Below are 22442 nucleotides of genomic sequence, written 5' to 3'. Positions count from 1 at the left end.
TATTGAGTTTGAATTGAACAAGGAAAGCAGGCAAAAGAACTGGAGTTTAAAAGATGAAATTAACGAACCGCGTTGCGCGATTCCCGAACATGAATCCTTACAAAATTTATCCAACCCCCGTCCCTTTTAACTGTGAACCAGGAAAAATAGCGAATAGCCACTGCAGAACTGAATTATCGAACGGGCAGGTGCATTCCGGTAACCCTAGAACAGTGCAAAAAAAACCTCTTATCCCGTTCACTCGGGGGACAAACATCCTTGTCTCGTTTGACTTGCCGAAAATCCCGCGGGAATCGCCCGGCTAGGCCACTAATGTGCGACGCCGACAGGAATTACAATGATGATGAACGCGCGGATTCTGTCGACGTGAATTAGTCTCTTACTTAATTGAGATCGCGTGTAATCCACATGTACACGTGTAGTTGTTTCGTGGCATCCGTGTCCTTTATTTTTAGGACCGAAACGCCGGGAGGAAGCCATTCATATGCTCCGGATGGTAATTTGAATTATGACATTCGCATGGTGCTCCATTATTTTTGGATGTCACATCTACATTATTATTGTTATAATCTCAGTAGATTTTGTCGTCTTATCATATGTTGAAGCTACTTGTGATTTTCTGAGTGTTTTATGTTAGGTGTAACTCGTGTCATGTTCTACTTAATACGACAACAACAAATAGCTGATAAAACAACGTAACTCGTGGTGGCTACAGCAAAATTCAATGTCGCGTATTTTAATTGGCGTGGCTGCACAATTTCAACCAATTCAACCAATTTTTAAAATCTGTGAGACGTTTTGTAATTCTTCATTTCGCCGTCAAAAAGCGGAATTGTTGCATCGTAACCGAATTAATGAATTAACCGCCAGTCTGTAATTAAGTTTGGCAATCAGGGAACTGCGTTTCGAAGCTTGGGGGTGTGCGAAAACTTGTCTAATAGAATTGCGACTGCGGGCGTCTTTTCCGTCATATTTTCGGTTTGTCCTTCGCTTGCGGCAAAACACGAAACACGTATAGTACAAGTTAAACACAAATTACGACAAATACGGATTTGGTTTTAAACCTAGGATCGGTTTAATCTGGATATCATTAGCTGCGAACTTTTATTAGATTATTGATAGATTGTGCGGGGTAATTAATTATTCAACGTCGGATCTCTAACAGATATAATTTGTCATTTTCAACGCTGTTATTAAGATACATTAACATGATATATTTGTATTGTTTCATCCCTATTTTATTATTCATTTAAACATTAAGTAATTTAGTTCAATATTTGCGTTCTATCTACAAAACATCCCTTAAAACCCTAATAACTAATAATGAAATAGTACACGTGTCACGTTTTCTTTTATGAAACCGTTGCGGAAGCATGAAAACGCAAAAAAAGAATTAAGTCATTTCACGCGTTTTCGGTTTATTAAACGCGACCGAAGGAACAAAGAAAACGGATTAATACCGGAGCGCTGTTAGCTAAATATTTAAAGCTAATCTGCCCCCTGAATCGCCGTCCCGTCAAGTCCCATTAAAATTGCAACGATTCAATTTAAAATCGGACGGTCGACTCAATTGTATCAATCCTGAGACTCTTCTTACAACCGTTTTTTATTTTTTGTCGCGCCGCGTTGTTCATTTAGTGCAAAATGATCAGTCTGATTTTGATTAAGAGAGGTTTGTGTCCTAATTGGATTTTGTTAAAATGTTCATGGATTTTAATCAAATTTTCAGTAGAAAATTTTTGTGTTTTTATATTGGTATAGCAAATATTTTTGGATGAAAATTTATTACAAGCTTTCTATTAATTTAAAAGCAACATTTAAATATTATGATAAGTGCTATGAAAAACTTTATTTTGAATTTAAGCATAGAATATTACTTCATCTTAAAATTATTAAAGTAAATTTGTTTCTAATTAGATATTCTGATTATTTTATTTTGTTTCATTTGTCTGTTTTTTTTTTCATAGGATCCAGTACATGTAATAAATTCCTTTTATGATTTTCTTATTTTTGTCACTGTTCATTTCATATAAATTATAAGACTGTTTTTAAACAACCTTAGAGATAAAAGACATAGCAAAACTTTCAATTTCTTAAGTGATGGTGTCAGCGCCAAATTTTTTTTAAATGAGATTGAGAGTGAAATGAGAACTTGTTAAAGAATTTAATTCTAACATTGCTGCTTAGTTTTTAAAATTCGATCTATCCGTTTAAAGATTATACGGATTTAAAATACTAATAATACGTTTAACAAAAAATTCAAAATGCCATGGGACGGCCTCAGAAAGATATCGGGCTCATAATTTCAGGAAATGTTGGTACTCATAAGATATTTTGATTAGCAAGTTTCAGATCTTATCTTATATTTGTTACCATTTCTGAATAAAACAAAAAAATACGGAAAATCAATAAAAATTGTTATTCCCAGCACCTTGTGAATCGATTGATCTTATTACGGAATATGTTTTTCCAGGAAAGAAAGTAAGAGCTATATCTGTTCATAGAACCTACATACAGAAGTTTGTGATTACTGTACTAGTGAAAACAACAGAATAAAATAGGAACACTCATATAAAAATAATTGTTTTTCATATAATGAACTCTATTCGTTATTATAAACTTTATTTCTAACTATAATTATTAAATCAGTATAAAATACTATATAATTCAACTACGTTTTAGACAATTTAAACTCTCATTTAACTTTAAAGTGCTTTATTTTATCATTTCAACACTTAAATCATAAGAGCAAAAAATCGATTTTTAATTTTGTTCAATGTGATGTACCGTTTTTTGAAAAATTCCCGAAGCTCATAATTTCATCGAAAATTGCATTAAAACATCCGATATTTAGATCAATCGATTCACAAGGTACTGAAATAACAATTTTTATCGATTTTCAGTATTATTTGATTTATTCAGAAACGGTAACAGATAAAGATTTGAAATTTGCAGCATCAAAGTATCTTATGAGTACCAACATTTCCTGAAATTATGAGCCCGATACCGTTCAGGGGCCGATTCGGTATTTTTATTGCCCCATGGCCTTTATTGTAAATAAAATGTTAAATGTCATCAAAAACGAGCTTTTATTTATAATTAATGTTTATAAATTAAATTAAAATTGTTTGTTTGAAAATATAGAAATAAGTTAGTTTTTAATGCAGTTTTCTGATTATTTTGTGTGTAATAAATTCCGTTTATGGCACCATTTAAATAAAATCTGAGATACAGTTTCATACCTTAGAAAAGCGCACATAGTGGCGCATAAATAAATCCGTGAGGGTTGAAATAAGGGTTAGATCTTAAAATAATAGCGGAGCCGGAGTTATGGGTCGCGAAAAGTTGTGAACGAGGAGTATATTTAATAAAAGTTGGGGAGTTGTTCTTTGTATGCTGGAACCAAGACGCGCGAAATGAGTTATAAACCGCAGGAGCTTTGTGTTTTTTTGCAGGGGTTTGTAACGATAGAATATTTATAGTTGTCGTACATTTCAACTTATGAACGGATAAAATAATCATAGCGAAAAAAAACCTGAATTTAAGTGAGTCAACTTTTTTATATTTCAAAGGAATACGTCAAAGTTTCGGGGCTGAAACCGAGGTGGAATTATTAAACTTAGTAAATATTGAATTCGTAAAAACTAATTGTAAGTGTTATTAGAATAAAGACTGTCTTCAGTCTTCGAACTTTTTAATTGAAGTAGTCCGTTGTTTGACTTCAGTAATTATTATCTTATGCAATCAGCTACGATTCCGGTTTTAATTACTGAATTGCCCGGATAAAAATATTAATAAAACGGATTATTCTTTACGTAAAATCCTCATTATAAGTTTTAATGTTGAAATTATTCAAGCGCGTCAGATTATAAATTTTATAAGGATAAGAATTGATTTTGTCTTGTTTAAAATTACGTTGTGAGTTGCAAACAAGGCGTTAAACTTTGCATACAATCATTACAAAATGCATTTTCAAGAACACCGTCGTTCCATTTCCGCCGAACCGTTTTCTGTAATTGTTTTGCGGTTTTTGCCATTTCAACACTAGACGACTCTTTTCAATACGTTTAATTTGCCTTCACAATATGTTTACCTCTACCTTAAAGTAAATTTTTACTTCTTTACACTCTGTATATTAATTTTACGTTTTAATTAACTAATATTTTAGACAAAATATTCAAAGAGGTTTTAATTAAGCTGCTTGCACCAAAATTCGGAAAGTTCTTAAGCACTTCCCCACAGCCGTTCAATAAATTTGAAAAACGTCCCATTTTCGAGTATAATTTGTCTCTTAAATATAAATTTTGCATAATCTCGGAATACAATTAATCAGATTGTAGCGCGTTTTAGTAAATCGCCCCTCAAAAACAATTTAATAAATCATCCTCACGTTCAACTACTCGGTTTTAATATTGCCAAAGCCTCCGACGTAACCGGTTTTAAATCGGGATTAGGACCGATAAAATTAATAGTATTTCGACCGAACAAACCGAACTTACACGCACGCATTTCGGTGTTCAACAGTTTTATCCCCGTTTTTATTTTACGACCGTTTTCCGCCCTTATAAAATCGACTCTATGGCTTTTTGATGGACCGTATTTGTTGTCGGGATGTAAATAAGTGAAACGCCGGTTTTTACAAGTGCATTTTCCTGTTACGAAAGTCAAATAACAAGATAATGGGCTACGAGTCCCATAATGAACGGCCGCTCGAGATTTCTCGGGCCACTCTTGAACTTCGGTACGAAGAATGGGGGTAAGTTAACGTTAAATTCGCCAACATATTAGTACACAAAGGGGAGAAGTGACTCTTGCATTTTTTATGGCCGGGAGAAAAATTTTCAACACGGGGGCGACAAAATGAATGTGTTACTGATTTTATGTGCCTGTAAACGGTTTGCGTTTTTACTTGGATTTTATTGTTTCATTTTTTTTTCGGGTGACCATCAATCTTGACGCAAAAACGATTCGTTCGGAGAAACGAGAAATGTTTGACAAATGGTGATTTTAAACTGGATGCTTTTTCTTCGGATGAGTTTTCTGCAGACAAACATTTCATGTTCTTTTCTAAATCAATTGTTTCGAAGTTTTCGTCTAATATTTCATACCTGTGTTTTTAATATTTTACAAAGTTTTCTTTCTGGGACAATGTTACAAAAATTATTTTCTTTTAAAATTTTTCCTCTAGATTTTTTCAGAATATTTCCACTAATCGTCGTTTTCTAAAATAATATATTAATAATAAATAAATATATTTTTTTTAATATTTCAGATCTATTTCAAACTATTTTGTTTTTGTTTTTATTGTCAATTTAACTTTTAAATCTTAAATAGAAAACCGTAGTTTTCATTGCAAATTTTGTGGCAAAAAATACGTAAGATTTGTCTAAAATATTGTTTTATATTCATGAGAGGTAGCATGGCTGCCGACTTCTTTTATTTTTATTTTTATACTGTGAAATTCAAGGAAATGGTGAGAGTGTTTCGATAATAAAATCAAATTATTTGATGAATGTATTCTCATCCTAAAAAGACTATTGAAAGAAAATAATTTAAACAAAATAAATAAAACAATAACAATAACAAATTTGAAAAGCATTATTTATTATTTTATTTAAGTATTTATAACTGTTTAAAACTTCCATTTAATATTTATTTTTCGTAATTTTGAATATTTGTTGATTGATTTAAATATTTTATATTAATTAATATATCGTCATTGTCATGTATTAAATTCTGTGTAAATTGCAGATTTTATAAAATTTTTATAATTTATAATTAATTAATTAATTGTATATTAATCTATTAATTAAATATTTGTAGTAATATTTTTTTTATTATTCCAATTCTTTGAAAGAAGAAGATATACAACTTTAAATAGGATTTAAAATTTATAAAATTGCCAAAAATCTTTCTATAGAATTTTTCTATATTTTATACAGGTAAATGACTTCAGAATTATCTATAGGTGAATATATTATCGAGCACTGCAAATCTGAATCCGAATTTGTAGAGTTTGACAATATTGATGATATAGATAATAATTTGGGGGAGGGTAATTTGAAACAAGAATTGTAATAACCACTTTCAGATGAGATGAGAGAAAAAGAACATAACAAGAACTCTCTTATCAATATTCAAATTAACAAATCAAATTGAAAAAATATAAATGTATAATTTATTTAATTACTCCAATAAAACTATATTCATAATTATTTTGTACTTTAATTATAATTCGATTTATCGAGGTTCGATTGTATTTAAATTTTATATGTAATACATTTAATTACAATACATTCTTATTAAAGTGTAATTTAAAACTGAACGTTTTCCTTTTGATAATATATATTTCACAAATAAATATTTTCCATTTGTCGTTTTGCAAATCCATTTTTAATATTTCATATCTTTGTTTTTAATATTTTACAAAACGTTTGCAATGCAGGAATTTTATAAAATATTAATTTCGATTTCAATTTTTAATACTTATGTCATTTTTAATATTTGCATTCCTTTTTAAATTGTATATTGTTATAAATTTAATAAAAAATATATTATACTAGTGTTTTAGTTAGTTAAACAAAGTGTTTCTAAAATTTGGGAACAGGTAGAACACGTCTAATAATGAAGAGACTCTAAATAAGTTTTTTCGGAAGTTTTCCTGAAGTAAATATAGTCCTTCAAAGTTTAATTTAAAAAATTATTAATTAATAAAGTAACGTAGATTTCGAGGGTTCTTCTTTCTTTCTCATCCCCTTTTTTATGCTACTTATTTTTTAAAATATGTTAATGTTTGTTTGAAGAAAGTTGAAATGATTTCCATGCAATATAAAATCAAGTTGGTATTATATCATGAAATCACCTCAGATTGTATTTATGTTTGTGTTTGAATTTATTGCTTGTATTTGAATTTGTAACAAGTAAATCCAACTCTTAATGCTAGACTTTTGTCACAAAAAACTAATGTATCGAATTTGGTAATTTGGAGAACTGTAAATGAATGCTTCCGAGTTCTCCATGAACACTACCACACAATTTTCTCTGATGAGGCAATTTTTCACCAGAAATGGTGTTTAATAATACAACAATAATAATTTTTGGGCTAACAAAAATCCTATTGCATTAAAAATCAGATAACCAATCATTAAAAATAAATAATAAATGGAAATAAGCTACTAAGATTTACTGGTAAATTAGGGGCATATTTACTTCAAAAAAAAAAAAAAAAAAATGATGTGTGCTACCTGCTCTCAAATTTTGACCACCTATTCAATCGTAACCAGAATTTTTTATTAATGAAACAAAAATATTCATGGTCGTAGGATTTGGAAAATGGACACTGTAACTTTCCGGAACATCCCAATTGTGTAGAAAATTATATTCTCCGTGTTATTTTTATTCCAGATTCCAAATACTTTCGATCTACCCCCATGAAAAAACTAAGACCACATTTGAATCGCACGAAGATAAAACCGGCCATAAATCCGTATAATTGAGCCCCAATAATTGTCAATTGGGAAATTTAACGCCGAAATAAAATTTTATTGTCTCTTGTATATTTCACCGGGTAACAGCGTAACCGCCATCTCGTCAAGGATTATGAAAATCCCGCAAAGACGTTTTAATCAAGTCCCACCAGAAGCGATTGATATTAAACAAATAAATCCGTATAACGTTCGCAAATACGCAACGAAACTAATGAAAATTAGAGCACCTGATGTATTTCCCAATTCCCGTTTCGAGAGACGGGCATAAATTAACATGAATTCGGAGTATATCAAATCGGTGAATGAGCCGCCTCCTCCTTCAATCGTCGTCTTGTTTGTTTTACGGAGTTCGTTTCGGGGACGGATTGGCAATACTGTCACGACGCTCCCGCCAATTACGCAATTTAATTATGGGGTCCGGGTATTTACCAGAAATTTCGAATTTCGTTTAAGTGGCCGCTTTTTGTTGCGACAGCTAATCACTGCACTTGTCCGGAAAATTGAGGCACTGCTTAATTGGATTTAAAACAACCATCGAACGAGGGAGAAAAAAATTATCTCGTGACCCCTTCACCCCCTTAAAAGTTGAATTAACGCGACTTTCTATTATTGCCCAAGTTGCTGCATCAAAATTCTGGCAATAAACGAGATGGAACAGGTCAGATAGTCGGGGGAAAATTAGGCTTGTGCGCTTATCGCTGAAACTTTTTACATTTACAATGACTCGTGACTTTTTACAACACGAACCATTTGTGGACGCGCAATATATTCGAATGCGTAAATCATGTTTTACATTCTCACTGTACACTTATGCTGGCGTCGTACAGGTGAAATCTAATAAACACGTCAGAGCGACGTATCTTTTGTGACGTTTGGTCTATTGTTGTTTAATTCGTTCCCTCTTTGCCCCATTCTTTCTCTTTAATGGGCCGTGTGAGTTACACAGGTTAAGTGCCTCCATCCACTTTCTACATTTGTGGTAATGTAGAGTTTAGATTTATACACACTCAAGATTCGCGGCGCGGTCAGTAGTTTATGCAGTAACATTGTTTCGGGAGCGTCCCAGGTCTAATATGGGCAGGAAAAGTAGGTTGTTTTTGGGGAGAAAAATGGGACTACTGGGGTAGGTGAGATCAAGGGAAAATGTGTGCTATTCAAGGGTTTTCCTGGACTTTAAATATTTTATATTTTAAATGTTAACATGTTGATACGTTTCCGGGTTCAGAAAGGAATGAATGAAAGTAATAAAATGTTAAATACTAAAATTTTATTATTGGAAAATATTTAAAAATTAAATTACACTTTTGTTTAATAAATAATAATTTTAGTAGGAAAATTTTAATTGCTTTCTAATTTTAATATTTCTGAATATTCTCCGTTTTCCAGTTCTAAAGGTTTATGATTTTTAATAAACATTTTTGTTTCAAGACAATACTAAGCAAATAATTGAATGCACTTATTCATTTAAAAAAATTAATGAGTATTAAAATTCTTGGTTCCAAAGATTCCATCGTTTTATTCTTTTATTTCCTAAGTTAAAATTTTGAATAATCTTTAAATTATTTTTTTCTTAATTAATAAAAAAACTAATATAGCATATAGTAAATTCTGGTTTATATGTTTTACTTTTTTTACTAGATATTAAAATGGAAGCTTTAAACTGTTTTACACTTTTAATATTTCTCAATGAAGTACAGCAACTTTAAAAATATACAAATTGTTACCGCCTTGTATATGCAAATTAAATATAATTTATACAAATTATGAATGAATATTTCTTGTATTAAAAATAATTCTGTTAGCTATAAATCAAAAAAGTAAATATTCGGCTGGCACAGTAATTTTTAGTTTTACAGTATACACCAAAGAAATCTGAGTTAATGTAGTACCTGGTGGAAAGAAATTAAAATCACGGATTGTAACATTATTTGAATCCGATGAGAGAAAAATCAATATTGCTCGTTTGTAACGCGTGTTTCACAACTATTTTCAATTTTTGGTGTAATGTGAAGGTAAAAATAAAACTGGACGAGCAAGAAAATCCAATAGGTTTCGGGATAAACAAATTTTATCCTACTCCAAACCAGATCCTTTCCTGAGTTCCAGCAAAATAAAAGGTCTACTTGAGACACAACTTGGAATTAATGTTTCTTCAAGAACCGTAAGAGATAGATTCATACGAGAAGGTCTAACTAAAAAACCACTACTATCAGAGAAGAACAGATGAGACCGAGTTGGGTTTACCAGGTCTCTTTTACAATAATGGGCTTTAAATAATTGGAAACGAGCGATCTGGAGTGATGAAATCAAGTTTAATCTGGTTAGCAGTGATGGGATTTTATATGTAAGGCGACCTATTCAACATGGTACCGTATTCAAATAAAAATATGCCACTAAAACTTTATTTTTAACCCGAAACACACTTCAAAATATTTGAAGCAGCTTTTAAGGGAAAAAATTAATGTTATGAACTTGCCATGTCAATTTCCCGATCTAAACTCCATTGAAAACTTATGGGAGATAGTGAACAACAGTTCTGCAAAAGTACTGGTGTTTGGAAATTATTCATAATAATGGGAATTTTACAATATATTAGTGTACTAATTAAAATACTAATTAAAAGTTATTAATTTAAATAGCATAAGTTGCTTTACTTTTTGCCACCCCAAAATAAATTATGAGTAAAATTAAACTCTTTATTTTTTTATTGTTTAACTATGTAATTGTTAAATTTATAAAAGGAAGTCATATACATTTTTTAAACATAATAACCAGGACAGAAATTATTTGAATTTTAAAAAAGTTGCTCTACTTTCTGCTAATACTGTAAAACAATATGTTAGACAAATCTTACGTATTGTTTGCCTCAAAATTTGCAATAAAATGTAGAAACCGTAGTTTTCTATTTAAGGTTTAAAAGTTACCCTCTGCCACAGCCTGAGTATTTTAATACTGACAAAATTATTTTCATAAATTTATGGTCAAAATAATAAGAGCAGTTAATAAGTTGCCTTAGTTAGTTTTATCAATTTCTTATATATATTTATTACATATTATTTTTATATATCATTATAAATTAGTACAGCACGACCCATCCGAAATATTGTACTAAAGAAAAAAGGTGTAATTGAGAAACAAAAAGAAAGAGCGTTCTGAATGTACTATTATTAAAGTTTTAAAGCAGAGGATGACGAAAAACGAGCCATAGATTTGATAAACGGATTGGAAAAGAGACAATGAAAGATTCCTTTGCCATATCTTCTAATATAAAAAATCGACTGGGCTAGAACTATATATATATAGAACTAAAAAAAGACAATTAAAAGTGTTGAACCTATATGGGAGAGTCACCAGAATAGTTGAGATGAGTAGAAATAATGAAAATAGTTGTTTCCTTATGGTAATGATCGAAAACACACAAATCAGGTGGTGAAGCAGTCGTTCGCAAAAAATGAAATTGATGTCTTACCCTGTCCGCCGCAATTAATTTTTATTTTTTTTTTAATCAGTAATCATTTAAGAATATATCTGTTCAAGTTTTGAATATATGGAATATTTAATTTATTTATACAAGTAATATGATTTAATTCAATACCTACACTCTTATTATTATGACCAAATTCTGTCATTCAGAAAATTTAAGTATTTTATTATTTCAGTAGCAATTTTACAATTACCTTTGTTATTTTTCTAAAATTTTTCTAATAAAATTTACTGTTTTGTTTAAATTGAAATTTTCTTTTAAAAAATCCTCTCCTCTTCCTAATTGAAATTCAAACGAAAATTTGAATAAATCGGACAGATTTGAGATTTATACAAAAAAAAAACGTTTTTCCTACTAATTACAATTACCCCACTAAAATTGATTGACGCGATGCATGACACTAATCTCTAATCGAAATCTTTTGCCAACGCACATTCACGTTTATCTGCGTCCGCCTTGTTGTGTCATATGCGAATTGGAATTGGTTTCTGGACGATAAAAAATGAAAAATAAAAACGTTGTTTTGGCGGGTGTGTTTGCATTTAATTAACGCTGACGGAATATTATATTACAATGTATAATTTACAACGTTACTATATATTATACTTCCCATTTCATATAAAACTATTACAGGTAGGTAAGAGGAGAAGACCCATTTACAAACTAATTACAATGTTGCATACTCCGGTTTTCGTTACGTATTATTATGCACATCAAAAACTTTGCTTATATCAAAATTATTGTAACATTGAAAAGCACTCAACTCGATAAACCGTTTAATCAACCAACATTGATAATTTATTAACCAATTCAGTTATCACTTAAAAGAAAATGAGTCGAAGTTAATAAACATTTATTTTAATTAATAGACCACTCAAGCGGGGCTTAAAAAACTGCCGAAAACAACGCAAAAACCAATTAGTCCTGGAATCATTTACAGATTTGTAAATTTGCGTTTCACCGTTTGTTATTTTTTTTTTTTTTTTTGACACGTTAACTGGTCCATATTTCAGGATACAGATAATGGAGTGTCTTTATTACGGTAGATTTAGTCGCCGTTAAAAGCACGTCATTTGTAAAAACACTGGTTTTAATATCTTTTCGGTAAATTTAAGTCGTAAATGATAAATCCGGTGTCGTTTCGGGGAGTTTTGTCAACGCTAATGGCAGTAAATTGTGTATCTTTTAAAGAACATTATCCAAATGGGTGAACATTTTTACATTTACTATATGTTTTATACGTTCAATTTGAGTTTTCACACGCGTTTTATGATATAACTTGCGGGTTAAAACAGAGTTAAAACAGCCTTGAAAACTAAGCGTAAAGTAGTCGATAGTTTTGAAATATGTATGAAACATAATGCACAATAGAATTAAGTTCTTGGTATTTAATTATAAATTAACTACTAACGCAACTTGTTTCTTGTGATTAAACGCCTGGTTGAATATATAATTTTTTTAATTAATACAATAGGTTTTAAATTGAGGGTGTAATAGTGCATGAATATTAAATAGATATGAGTATACATACCTTTAATGTTTTCGAATGTCAAGCAACTCACACACACACACACATACACACATGTGTATGGGAGTAGAAAACCACATTTCCACTCCATTCAGCTAATATACATGTAGACGTTCAACTCCATATGATATTAGGAACTATATTATCGTTTCCATTTGTGTCTTCGCAATATTATGTAATATATTAAAAGGTCTCATCTGAGCTATAAATCGACGCTGTAATAATATACTCTTTGTTTCCCTTGATCTATTCAATAGAAATGTGCAGACAGTCGGCTAAATTAATTCCGACATTTTTGTCGCATTTAAAATAATTTTTATATAAAAAATTGTTTGGGGTTGTTGTCGGTCTTTTGTTTGATGTAAACTGATTGTATTATTATCCACCGGTTTTGTTTTCCACGTCCCTTTTCATTTTTGCCGAGTGTTTCTTTCAGATTGCGCAGTATAATCCTATCTTTTCACCACCAAGTTTATAGACAACCCTCTTGGTAAAAATTTATTAAATTAAGATTTAATAAACTGATAATTCATGGTTCACTTTAATTTTAGTGTTTTATATTTTCTAATATAACAAATTTGATTAATTATATTTAAATTAACTTTTTATTATTTAATTTGGGAAGAAATTAGGATTTTACTAAAAATTCTTGTAAAGAATTGTTTAATTTTAACAAATAAATAATTTGGAAATTATTATTTTATGAATTATTTCAAAAAATCTATAGAACTACAATTTTACAACTTTTTAATTTCAATTTTTATCTTATACTTAAACATTTATAATTTTGAATAATTAATTAATTATTTAAATTAACTTTTTATTATTTAATTTGGGAAGAAATTGAGCTTTTATTAAATTTTATTTATCAAAACTGTAAAATGTTGTTTTTTACTAAAAATTCTTGTAAAGAATAGCTTAATTTCAAAGAATAATCTTATGGAAATTACTATTTTATGATTATTATTTCAGAAAATCTATAGAATTACAGTTTTACAACTTTTTAAATTCAATTTTAATTTTATATTTAAACATTTACAATTTTGAATATTAATTAATTATTTAAATTAACTTTTTATTATTTAATTTGGGAAGAAATTGGGATTTTATTAAATTTTTGTGAAGAGTTGTTTAATTTTAAAAAATAAATAATCTTGTGGAAATTACTATTTTATTATTATTGTTTCAGAAAATCTATAGAACTACAGTTTTACAACTTTTTAATTTCAATTTTATATTTAATCATTTACAATTTTGAATAATTAACTAGATCAAATTATTATCTTCTTTTTCTCATAACCCATTTTATGGAAGATATAGAATATTTTGCTAAAATAGGTATTATCTTAATAGAAAATGCAAATTTTAAGTGGAATTACCTCAATAAGAAAAGAACGCAGTATAAAAAATAGAACAATGTTGAATTAAGATTTAATAAACTGATAAACACAATTTGTTTTAATATAGTGAATAATTGAATTGGTTTGTTTTGCCACTTTGATAACATCAACCATTTATCAACATAAACAATACTAAAATAAATTGGTACGTTTAAAAAATAGGCCATATCATTAACAACTTTTATATCAATATTTGCCTAGTACATTAGTTATGTTTTCCCTGTTTTATAAATAATTTATTGTGAATGACTTTCATTAAAAATGTCGCAGAACTTCAAAAAGACAAACATAATTGAATGTTGTGTGCACGACATGTACGTAATAATAACATATGTTACTATCAGGGAATTAGATTTTGGATGTACTACGATTCTTGAAATTCAAATATTTCACTTAAATTCGTTTTGTTCTCTCCATGTTTTGATTTATCATTTATTATAATTTTCTTTAGTGTTGCATGTGTACCTGTTATGCCGTTTATTTTTATTACTCCCAGTTCTTTAACTGACATTAAGTGTGATTTTTTATTCAGTTTCCTAACTGTGAGAGACACGCGATTGTGGTGTTCTGTTAAAAGGGAAAAATGTTTTTATCTTTGCGGTTCTTAAAAACTTCGATTACGAACTGTTTTAACTGAGGTCAATAATCTGAGAATCTTTTTAGATTAAAACAATGAAATGGTTGTACTAATGAGAAAACCCATAAAAATACTTTTCCCAATTTAAGTCAGAAACAAATGGAACAGTTTATGGTAACATAAAAGGATAATCCGGTAGGATTTCCAGAACTGACCATAATTGTCGAATAATATTTCATATGCCAGGCATTGCATTAATTACTAGGACATATGCCAATATTTTACAGGCCTCGGCTATATTACTCCATTCATAAATCATCATTTAGGTACCTCGCAGAAATTCCACTAACGTCGATAACTTCATTATCGAGCCGTATTAAATTAGTTTACTGACGATGATTTTATTTTAAGGGGAAACCTGGACATATCCTGTTAATAAAATCTCCATCTATATTCACATAATAAAACGACAAGAATCTTGTTTTTACAATTTTAATATTTTATTTATTTCCTTCATATCATTTTTTATTTTATTTAAATGATTTTCTTTGTTTACATATTTTAAGAGGAAAATATACCCAAAGAATCAAATCTATAATCAAATTTTTAATAAAACATTTTTAAAACAAATTTTGATGAGTTGATTAATTATATTTAAATTAACTTTTTACTATATAATTTGGGAAGAAATTAGGATTTTATTAAATTTTATTTATCAAAAGTATAAAATGTTTTTATTTTTTACTAAAAATTCTTGTAAAGAATTGTTTAATTTTAAAAAATAAATAATATTATGGAAATTACAATTTTATGATTATTATTTCAGAAAATCTATAAAAGTACAGTTTTATGTTACAACTTATTAATTTCAATTTTAATTTTATATTTAAACATTTACAATTTTGAATAATTAATTAGATCAAATTATTTTCTTTTTCTTATTACTCATTTTAGAAAAAAAAAAAATTTGGAAGATATAGAATGTTTTGCTAAAATAATTATTATCTTAATATTTTCTTCAAACCATTTTTTATTTTATTTAAATGATTTTGTTTGTTTACACATTTTAAGAGGAAAGTACACCCAACGAATCAAATCTATAATCAAATTTTTGATAAAATATTTTTAAAACAAATTTTGTTTTAATAAAGCAGTTATATAATTTTAATGATTTGGGTTAAATTAAACTAGTACTTCTGCATTAATTTCTACATATCATCTAAATATATTCACAGAATGAATCGACAAGACTATTGTTATGCATCACAATATATTCCGATACTTTATATGAAATATGGCTAGTAGGAGCTAAATATAAAACAAAGATTACACAAATCAATACACATGTAATTTCTCCATTGCGTTACAATTTCGAATGCACTTCGATTAGTATTATTAAATCCCTTTGACGAATGTAAAACATCCGACCATTAATCAGCCAAGTATTCTGGTTATTAACGCGAAGAGCACGCGGTAATTCGATCGTTACATTGTTTAATCGAGACTATGACTGTTAATTAATCATAAAAATTTGTAGTTTAATTTCGACCCCAATCTTTCATACTTAACGGTGACAGTGCAAATACAGCGCTCGAATGAGGGATGAATACTTTTTATGTGTGGATCGTCGAATAGTGCTCTTGAATCCAGCGATTATTCACAATAAAAGTCTCGGAATTAATCTTAGGTTTTTTGTTGTTGTATTTTATTCGTGGTGTGCTTCCTCAATTACTAACGAAAGTGTCACGGACAAACATTGTTTAACATCGATAAACAGTTTCAATTCTATTAGTTTGTATTATTCCTTGGTCAACGCGTTTTCAATTGTAACTAGAAGCATGCCTTGTTTTCTAAAACAATATACTGTTCGTAGAATCAATAGCATATATTCATTGCCCACGTATACACAACCAATACACACATAGCACATTATTAGCCTAATTCATCACGAAAATTTCAATTAACAGTCAGATAATAACAACGAGCTTATGAAAAATTCTTGCGGTCCACCGGACTATTACAATCGAACAGCGACTGAATTTTTCAATATGTCTGCAATATGTGTGCAACGCGAAGGAAAACTAAGTTAATTTTCAGACGTAGGCAAATGTTGTATGGGTGCTTTTTAAAATTTTACAAACACAATTAATAAACATTAAAATGCGACCGCAAAACGGATTCATGAACTGTAATTAACCCCAACCGACAATTACAGTCGTGCACGGGACATTTTCCGGTTTTCCTCCGACCGCAGCCAATTACCGGTCTGACTGCCTCTTCCGAATTTTTCAGGTACGATGCAAACGAGACGCGGCCTGCCGTTCCTGCTGCTGCTGACATCGCTGTGCTGGTGCGTCCTGGCCGAGGACCACCACAAACGTGTTCCCTCCGGTTTCACCGGAGTGCGCGGCAAGAAGTCCATACCGGAGGGCGCGTATGACGAGCAGGACGCCCCCGAAGCATCGAAGACGCTCGAGGAACCGCATCCGGAGCAACAAAAGGTGGAGAAGCGAGCGCCCAGCGGGTTCATGGGGATGCGCGGCAAGAAACCCTACAGTTACGGGGAACCGTGGGAGGGAAGTTATCAGTTCCAAGATGCGGTTTACAAGAGGGCGCCCAGCGGGTTCATGGGCATGAGGGGGAAGAAAGACAATGAGCTCTTCGGATATGGTAAAGCATTTATTTCATTTATAATGTAATAAATATTTTATTACATTAACATAAAATTTCTTAGGCAATTTTAGTAATTAATTTAATCAATTATTAACTTTAAGACAGTTAGATGTTCGTATATTTAATCTCAATATTAATTATATATTGATTTTTGGAAGCCCTATTGTTACTTATCAATTATTAACATTAATTAATGAATTCGCTTTTGCAATTGTGACATAATTAGTGTTTTAAAACATGTTTTTGCGGTATAATTGCAATGGTAAACCAATATTTTTGTTAGAATAATTAATTAAATAAGCCAGAACATATTTATACATAAACATAAACAGTTCGACGTATTTTTCAGTTGGTTTTCCGTTAAAATTCCAGCGAAAAAATAACATTACAGTAATCTGATCCCGTACTAAACAGATCAATATAAAATAGTAATTAAACTTAATGCAAGCTACAAATTAAGTTAAACTAGTAAAAAATTTTACATAGTTACATTTAAATGGAAGCAATAAAAATAATTCTCTTTAACTATCCTGTTTAAAACTACAAAGTTACCTTTTGTTTATGCGCATTTCAGACGAATATCCAAAGAGGGCTCCGTCAGGATTTATGGGAATGCGTGGCAAAAAAGAATACGACCCCTTTGAGTACTACAACGAAAAAAGGGCTCCAATGGGCTTCGTTGGAATGAGGGGAAAGAAAAGCTACGAAGACGAATGTGAATAAATAAAAATTAACTTATTATAAATGTACTAAAAATCATAATTTTCAGTTGTGGAAGATAAAAGGGCGCCTCAGGGATTCTTTGGAATGCGTGGCAAAAAACTGCAGAGAACGTCCGGTTTCTTCGGCATGAGAGGTAAGAAGTACCCGTACGAGTTCCGAGGAAAGTTTGTAGGAGTTCGAGGCAAAAAAGATATGACCGATGCGGATTTGTACAGGAACGACTACTTGGCTAGATTGGGAAACGTGCCCAATTTGGATATGAATCAGCTTCTGTTGCTGCTGACCGAAAAGAATGACGAATATGAGGCGAATCAGATAGATGTTGCGGACGATGAGAACCGTATCGCTGAAAAGTAATTATTTTAAGGAATTTCCACAAAATCAGAACCTTCTTGTCGTCTGTAAAACTTCTAGTCTAAATAGTTATAGAAATAATCATTAAAAATAATAAAAATTATGTATGTACAAGCTTGAGGACGTACTTTGGATTTGGATCTTCTTGAACGGAGTTCAAAGTTCGTCCTATCAATATCCATCACCAAAAATAATAACGGGGTTTTGAATAATGCCTATGTTTGATTTATCGAAAATTTGTTTAATGTTTGGTTAATGTATGGTATTTTGGAGGGTCCAAGGGGCTGGATTCGGATCCGCCAATCTTACCTCAAATTTGTTTTTTTTTTTTCGGGAAAATTGTAACGCTATATGAAAAATTTTGTTCCGTCCTCTGATCTTCTGTTTAACTTCTAACTTCTAAATTAATAACACATATCATATGAATTCGCTTTTGTCAAAAAGTGTGAATTGATGGAGACGTGACAAAACTTATCTTTGAACAGTTCTGAATTAATATGAAAATCCTATTCTATTTTAATGTAGATAGATAAATGAAGAAGTTATATTTAAGTATTGATTATGTAATAGACTATATTCTGTTAATATATTTATTGTGACTTACAATTAATAAATATTATTAGAGTTTGAGAAGCAATTGTGTTTTAATTTATTCAAAACCTTATCCTTTTAATTTAATTTTTAAATTCAAATTTTAGTTGCTTAAATTTTAATAAAACATTTAATTTAATTGTTAAAATGTATAACTTAAAGTTTACTTTTATTGTAATTTATATTTTAATTAAATTAAACTACATAATTTTGATTTAAAGTTTACTTATTAATTATTTAGTTATGTTAAAAAGCCACAATAGATTCGCAAGTCAATGTTATAAGTAACTACTGTCAGAAATAATATAAATATGTAATACAGGCTGAATTAAACATAAAAAATTATATCAATACTTGCCTTCAATATTAAAAAACAACCATTTTATTTAAAAATAGTCTTATAATACAAAAGAGAACTCAGCATCTGAATTGATGTTGATTATAGCAGAGAAAAGGAATCGACGAAGTGGGAGACGAGTCTCGGAGGATACATATAAAACATAAGCAAACTGCATGTCCTACCTCTCTGACTACATCAAACAATGCAAACTCAACGCTAAAGAAAACCTGCATTGAGAAACTTAACGTTGGGCAAACGTTTCTTCCTCTGGATGACACATGACTAGTAATGATAAACCCTTAAAATGATTCTATTGATAGTTGATGAAGTTGAAGTAAAAGAAACAATATATCTATTATCAATTTTAATGGATGGATACACAGCTATTATACAATGAAATTATAAAAGATATACAGGGTATTTGGATTGACAGCCTGTAGGGACACTACAGCGTCTTCTTCGCAACTGCCTGGTCAGCTAGAAAATGCAACAGTTACGCTACGCAGACACTTGGCAAATGCAGGTTTCCATTTACGAAAACTATTTGATTCACGTCAAGTCCAAATTATATACTTTCCAGAAGGACAGGCCTAATAATCTTAACGAATTAGGAGGCCGTATAATCTAAACGAAGTATTCTAGGAACTCGAACTACATCCCATTGTATTTTTCGCACTGTGTATTTCAATGCATATATAAAATTTCAGAGAAACAGTACAATGCTTGTTTTGTTCCAAATCATCTTATAAATGACGAAGATATTACTTTAAAAGTTCGTAGGGAATTTGATTTTATTATTCAATATAGTTGTCTTAGAGGGTGATTATAGCGGTCATACAATTTTTCGATACCATTTTTATAGTAAGATTTGTCTTTAGTCTCAAAATAGGTTTCAGTTTCGGAGATTAGCTCTTCATCAGCGCAAAATTTCTGTCCAGGGAGCACTCTCTTGAGGTCTGAGAACAGAAAAAAGTCGCTGGGAGCCAGATCTAGAGAATACGGTGGATGCGGAAGCAATTCAAAGCCCAATTGTCCTGATGAAACAGCACTTTCTTCTTCTTCATCGTTTTTCAGCGATTTCGTCCTTCAAACGCTCCAGTAACGCTACGTAATAGTCGCTGTTAATAGTTTTTCCCTTTTTAAGATAGTCAATGAATATCATAGATAATTGATTTAAAATAAAAAGGGTGGGGACTGTAGTAATATAAAATAAAACAAGGAGTCAAAAGTAAAGAAACAAAATTAAATGCTTAAGTTTTTAATATTTGTTATTAGTAAAAAACTCTTTTACAATATTGGGTGTATACTTCGAATTATTATCATGTAGGAAAACATACGGCAGCATACAATTGGCATGGTTGTGTAAATATTGAAACCTATTCATTATTCCATTTACTTTTACTAATGGTCCTATTCCAAATTCAAAAATGAGTCCCACACCATTATTCCTCCATCCCTACGCCTAATTGTTCCCTAGGCGTTGACTAGACGTCTAACCCATCGAATTCCATCTAATGAAAATATTAAATTTACTTTCGTTATAAAACAATACAGTTTTCCATCTTTTTCAGACCAGTCTAAGCGCTCCCGTGCAGATTGGAGTTTGGCACCTCTATTTTTTCTTGATATGAAGGGTATTTTGGCGGACCTTCTTCCATGTAAAATATTCTGCCTTAGTCTAGGTCTTACGGTACTGACAGACACTTCCAAATGTGAATATTTAGTCTCCAATTGTCAGTATTGTTGGTTTTTCTCAGTCGTTCAGGTTTAGGAAGTGCTGTAACACTGAAATGAAATTACCGTGGAATAGTATCCCATACATTCACTTCTCATATGTTACAACGATACATGGAGATCTGCGACCATACTAGGAGGATCGTTTTTTGAGAATTTTAACTTTGAGACAATAATTTGTGACTGCAAAAAGTTTACAGTCTCAGTTAGAAAACGTAGAAGGGGTTTAAATAAGTATTGAAACTATTCGACAACGAAGATAATTTGCAACTCCGTATTCTTGTTCGAAGCCCAATTTTAATCGTGAGTTCGGCTCACTTTTGCTAGAGAGATACAGATTAATCTAGATTTTGCCCGAACACAAATGAAAGATATTCAATTTAACTTCGTAAATACCTTATGGTGTATTGCCAAATGGGACCTATCAGCGATACCCTCTAATGAGATTACATTAAGCCCACTCTGGAAGCAACAACCAAAGTTTTCTGTACACCAATACCGCAACATATACAAGATGCATTTGAAATAGCAAAAAGCCAGTTGAATCAGATTAGAACAGTTTGGGAACACCAAAAGCAAGAAATTGAAAAAACACTAGGAGAATTTGATTAAACAGATACACGACATCGACAGATATTACCAAGTGTCAATTTCGAACTGCGTAATTTCCGAAAAGACAATTATTATCTATCTCAAGGCCTGATAAGACCATACCGTTTACATAGTACAATAGCATCAGTGCCACATTCCTCATGAAACATTATACCTCGCCATGTGTAAAATCCCTTCTGAAACTCTTCTACGGCACTTCCATTAGTGTAAGTCTTGTGGTAACAAATTAAATTACCTCCCACATATTTCCTCAGATAGGTTCCATGGGCGTTCAGAGGTCAAGGTCTTATTTGTGCATGCTGCCGTCGAACAAATTTTCCTTCCACTGCTAGGATCATCACGGAAGTCAGCAGTCATGTTGAACTGAATTAGGAATACCTGTACCTATTTGAACCCAAGATCAACATCGGCAGAAATCGAGGAAAAAATTTCTAGGAAATGGAAATTCTACCCTGGAATATCGTTTTGTCCGTCTGCGTCCTGTTTCTGTTCCAACAAGGTGGCTACAATCGCTGCAACCTCTCTTCCAGTCCAGATAATGAAAATAACTTCCGCATTCTGCTGAACAAAACAACGAGTCTGCTCTTATTCATAAATGCTCTGTTAGTCATGTTATTCCGGCATCCGACCAAAAACGATAATGATCCGAACTAACCACTAGGCGCTTAACGTAATATCCTGGACAGTGTGGCCATTCAATAAACCGACTTTTTCGGGTCTAAGACGATTTTGTATGCTCGTTTTAGTTCATCACGTTCGGTACGTATCGGTTTCCGAATCGAAACGCGACTATCGTGGATACACATACTGTTTTTAGTATTAGTTTTTTCCAATTTTATATAAATTGTGTTAAATAAAATTTGCTTGCGGTCGACATTATTTGACGATAATGTTAATAACATAATAAACAATCAATATTTATTTATGGTTAAATTAATT

General features: G+C 30.8%; 1 protein-coding gene across 2 annotated transcripts in view; it reads left to right on the top strand.

Annotated features, from left to right (window-relative positions):
• LOC109608597 (tachykinins) overlaps positions 1-18859 on the top strand; it is a 40046-nt gene extending 21187 nt beyond the window's left edge. Inside the window, exons 1-4 of one of the 2 annotated variants that reach the window (XM_049970488.1) lie at positions 8449-8466; positions 16769-17146; positions 17724-17864; positions 17919-18859. In XM_049970488.1, the coding sequence (XP_049826445.1) occupies positions 16774-17146; positions 17724-17864; positions 17919-18229 (825 nt within the window). In that variant the 5' untranslated portion in view covers positions 8449-8466; positions 16769-16773 and the 3' untranslated portion in view covers positions 18230-18859. Of the gene's footprint in view, positions 1-8448; positions 8467-16768; positions 17147-17723; positions 17865-17918 lie in introns of those variants that run through there. The other variant, XM_020025077.2, reaches the window with a different exon arrangement.
• The last annotated feature ends 3583 nt before the right edge of the window (positions 18860-22442 follow it).

Source organism: Aethina tumida, chromosome 1 (genome assembly GCF_024364675.1).
Source record: "Aethina tumida isolate Nest 87 chromosome 1, icAetTumi1.1, whole genome shotgun sequence".
Taxonomy (NCBI): domain Eukaryota; kingdom Metazoa; phylum Arthropoda; class Insecta; order Coleoptera; family Nitidulidae; genus Aethina; species Aethina tumida.
This window is presented reverse-complemented; position numbering and strand designations above follow the sequence as displayed.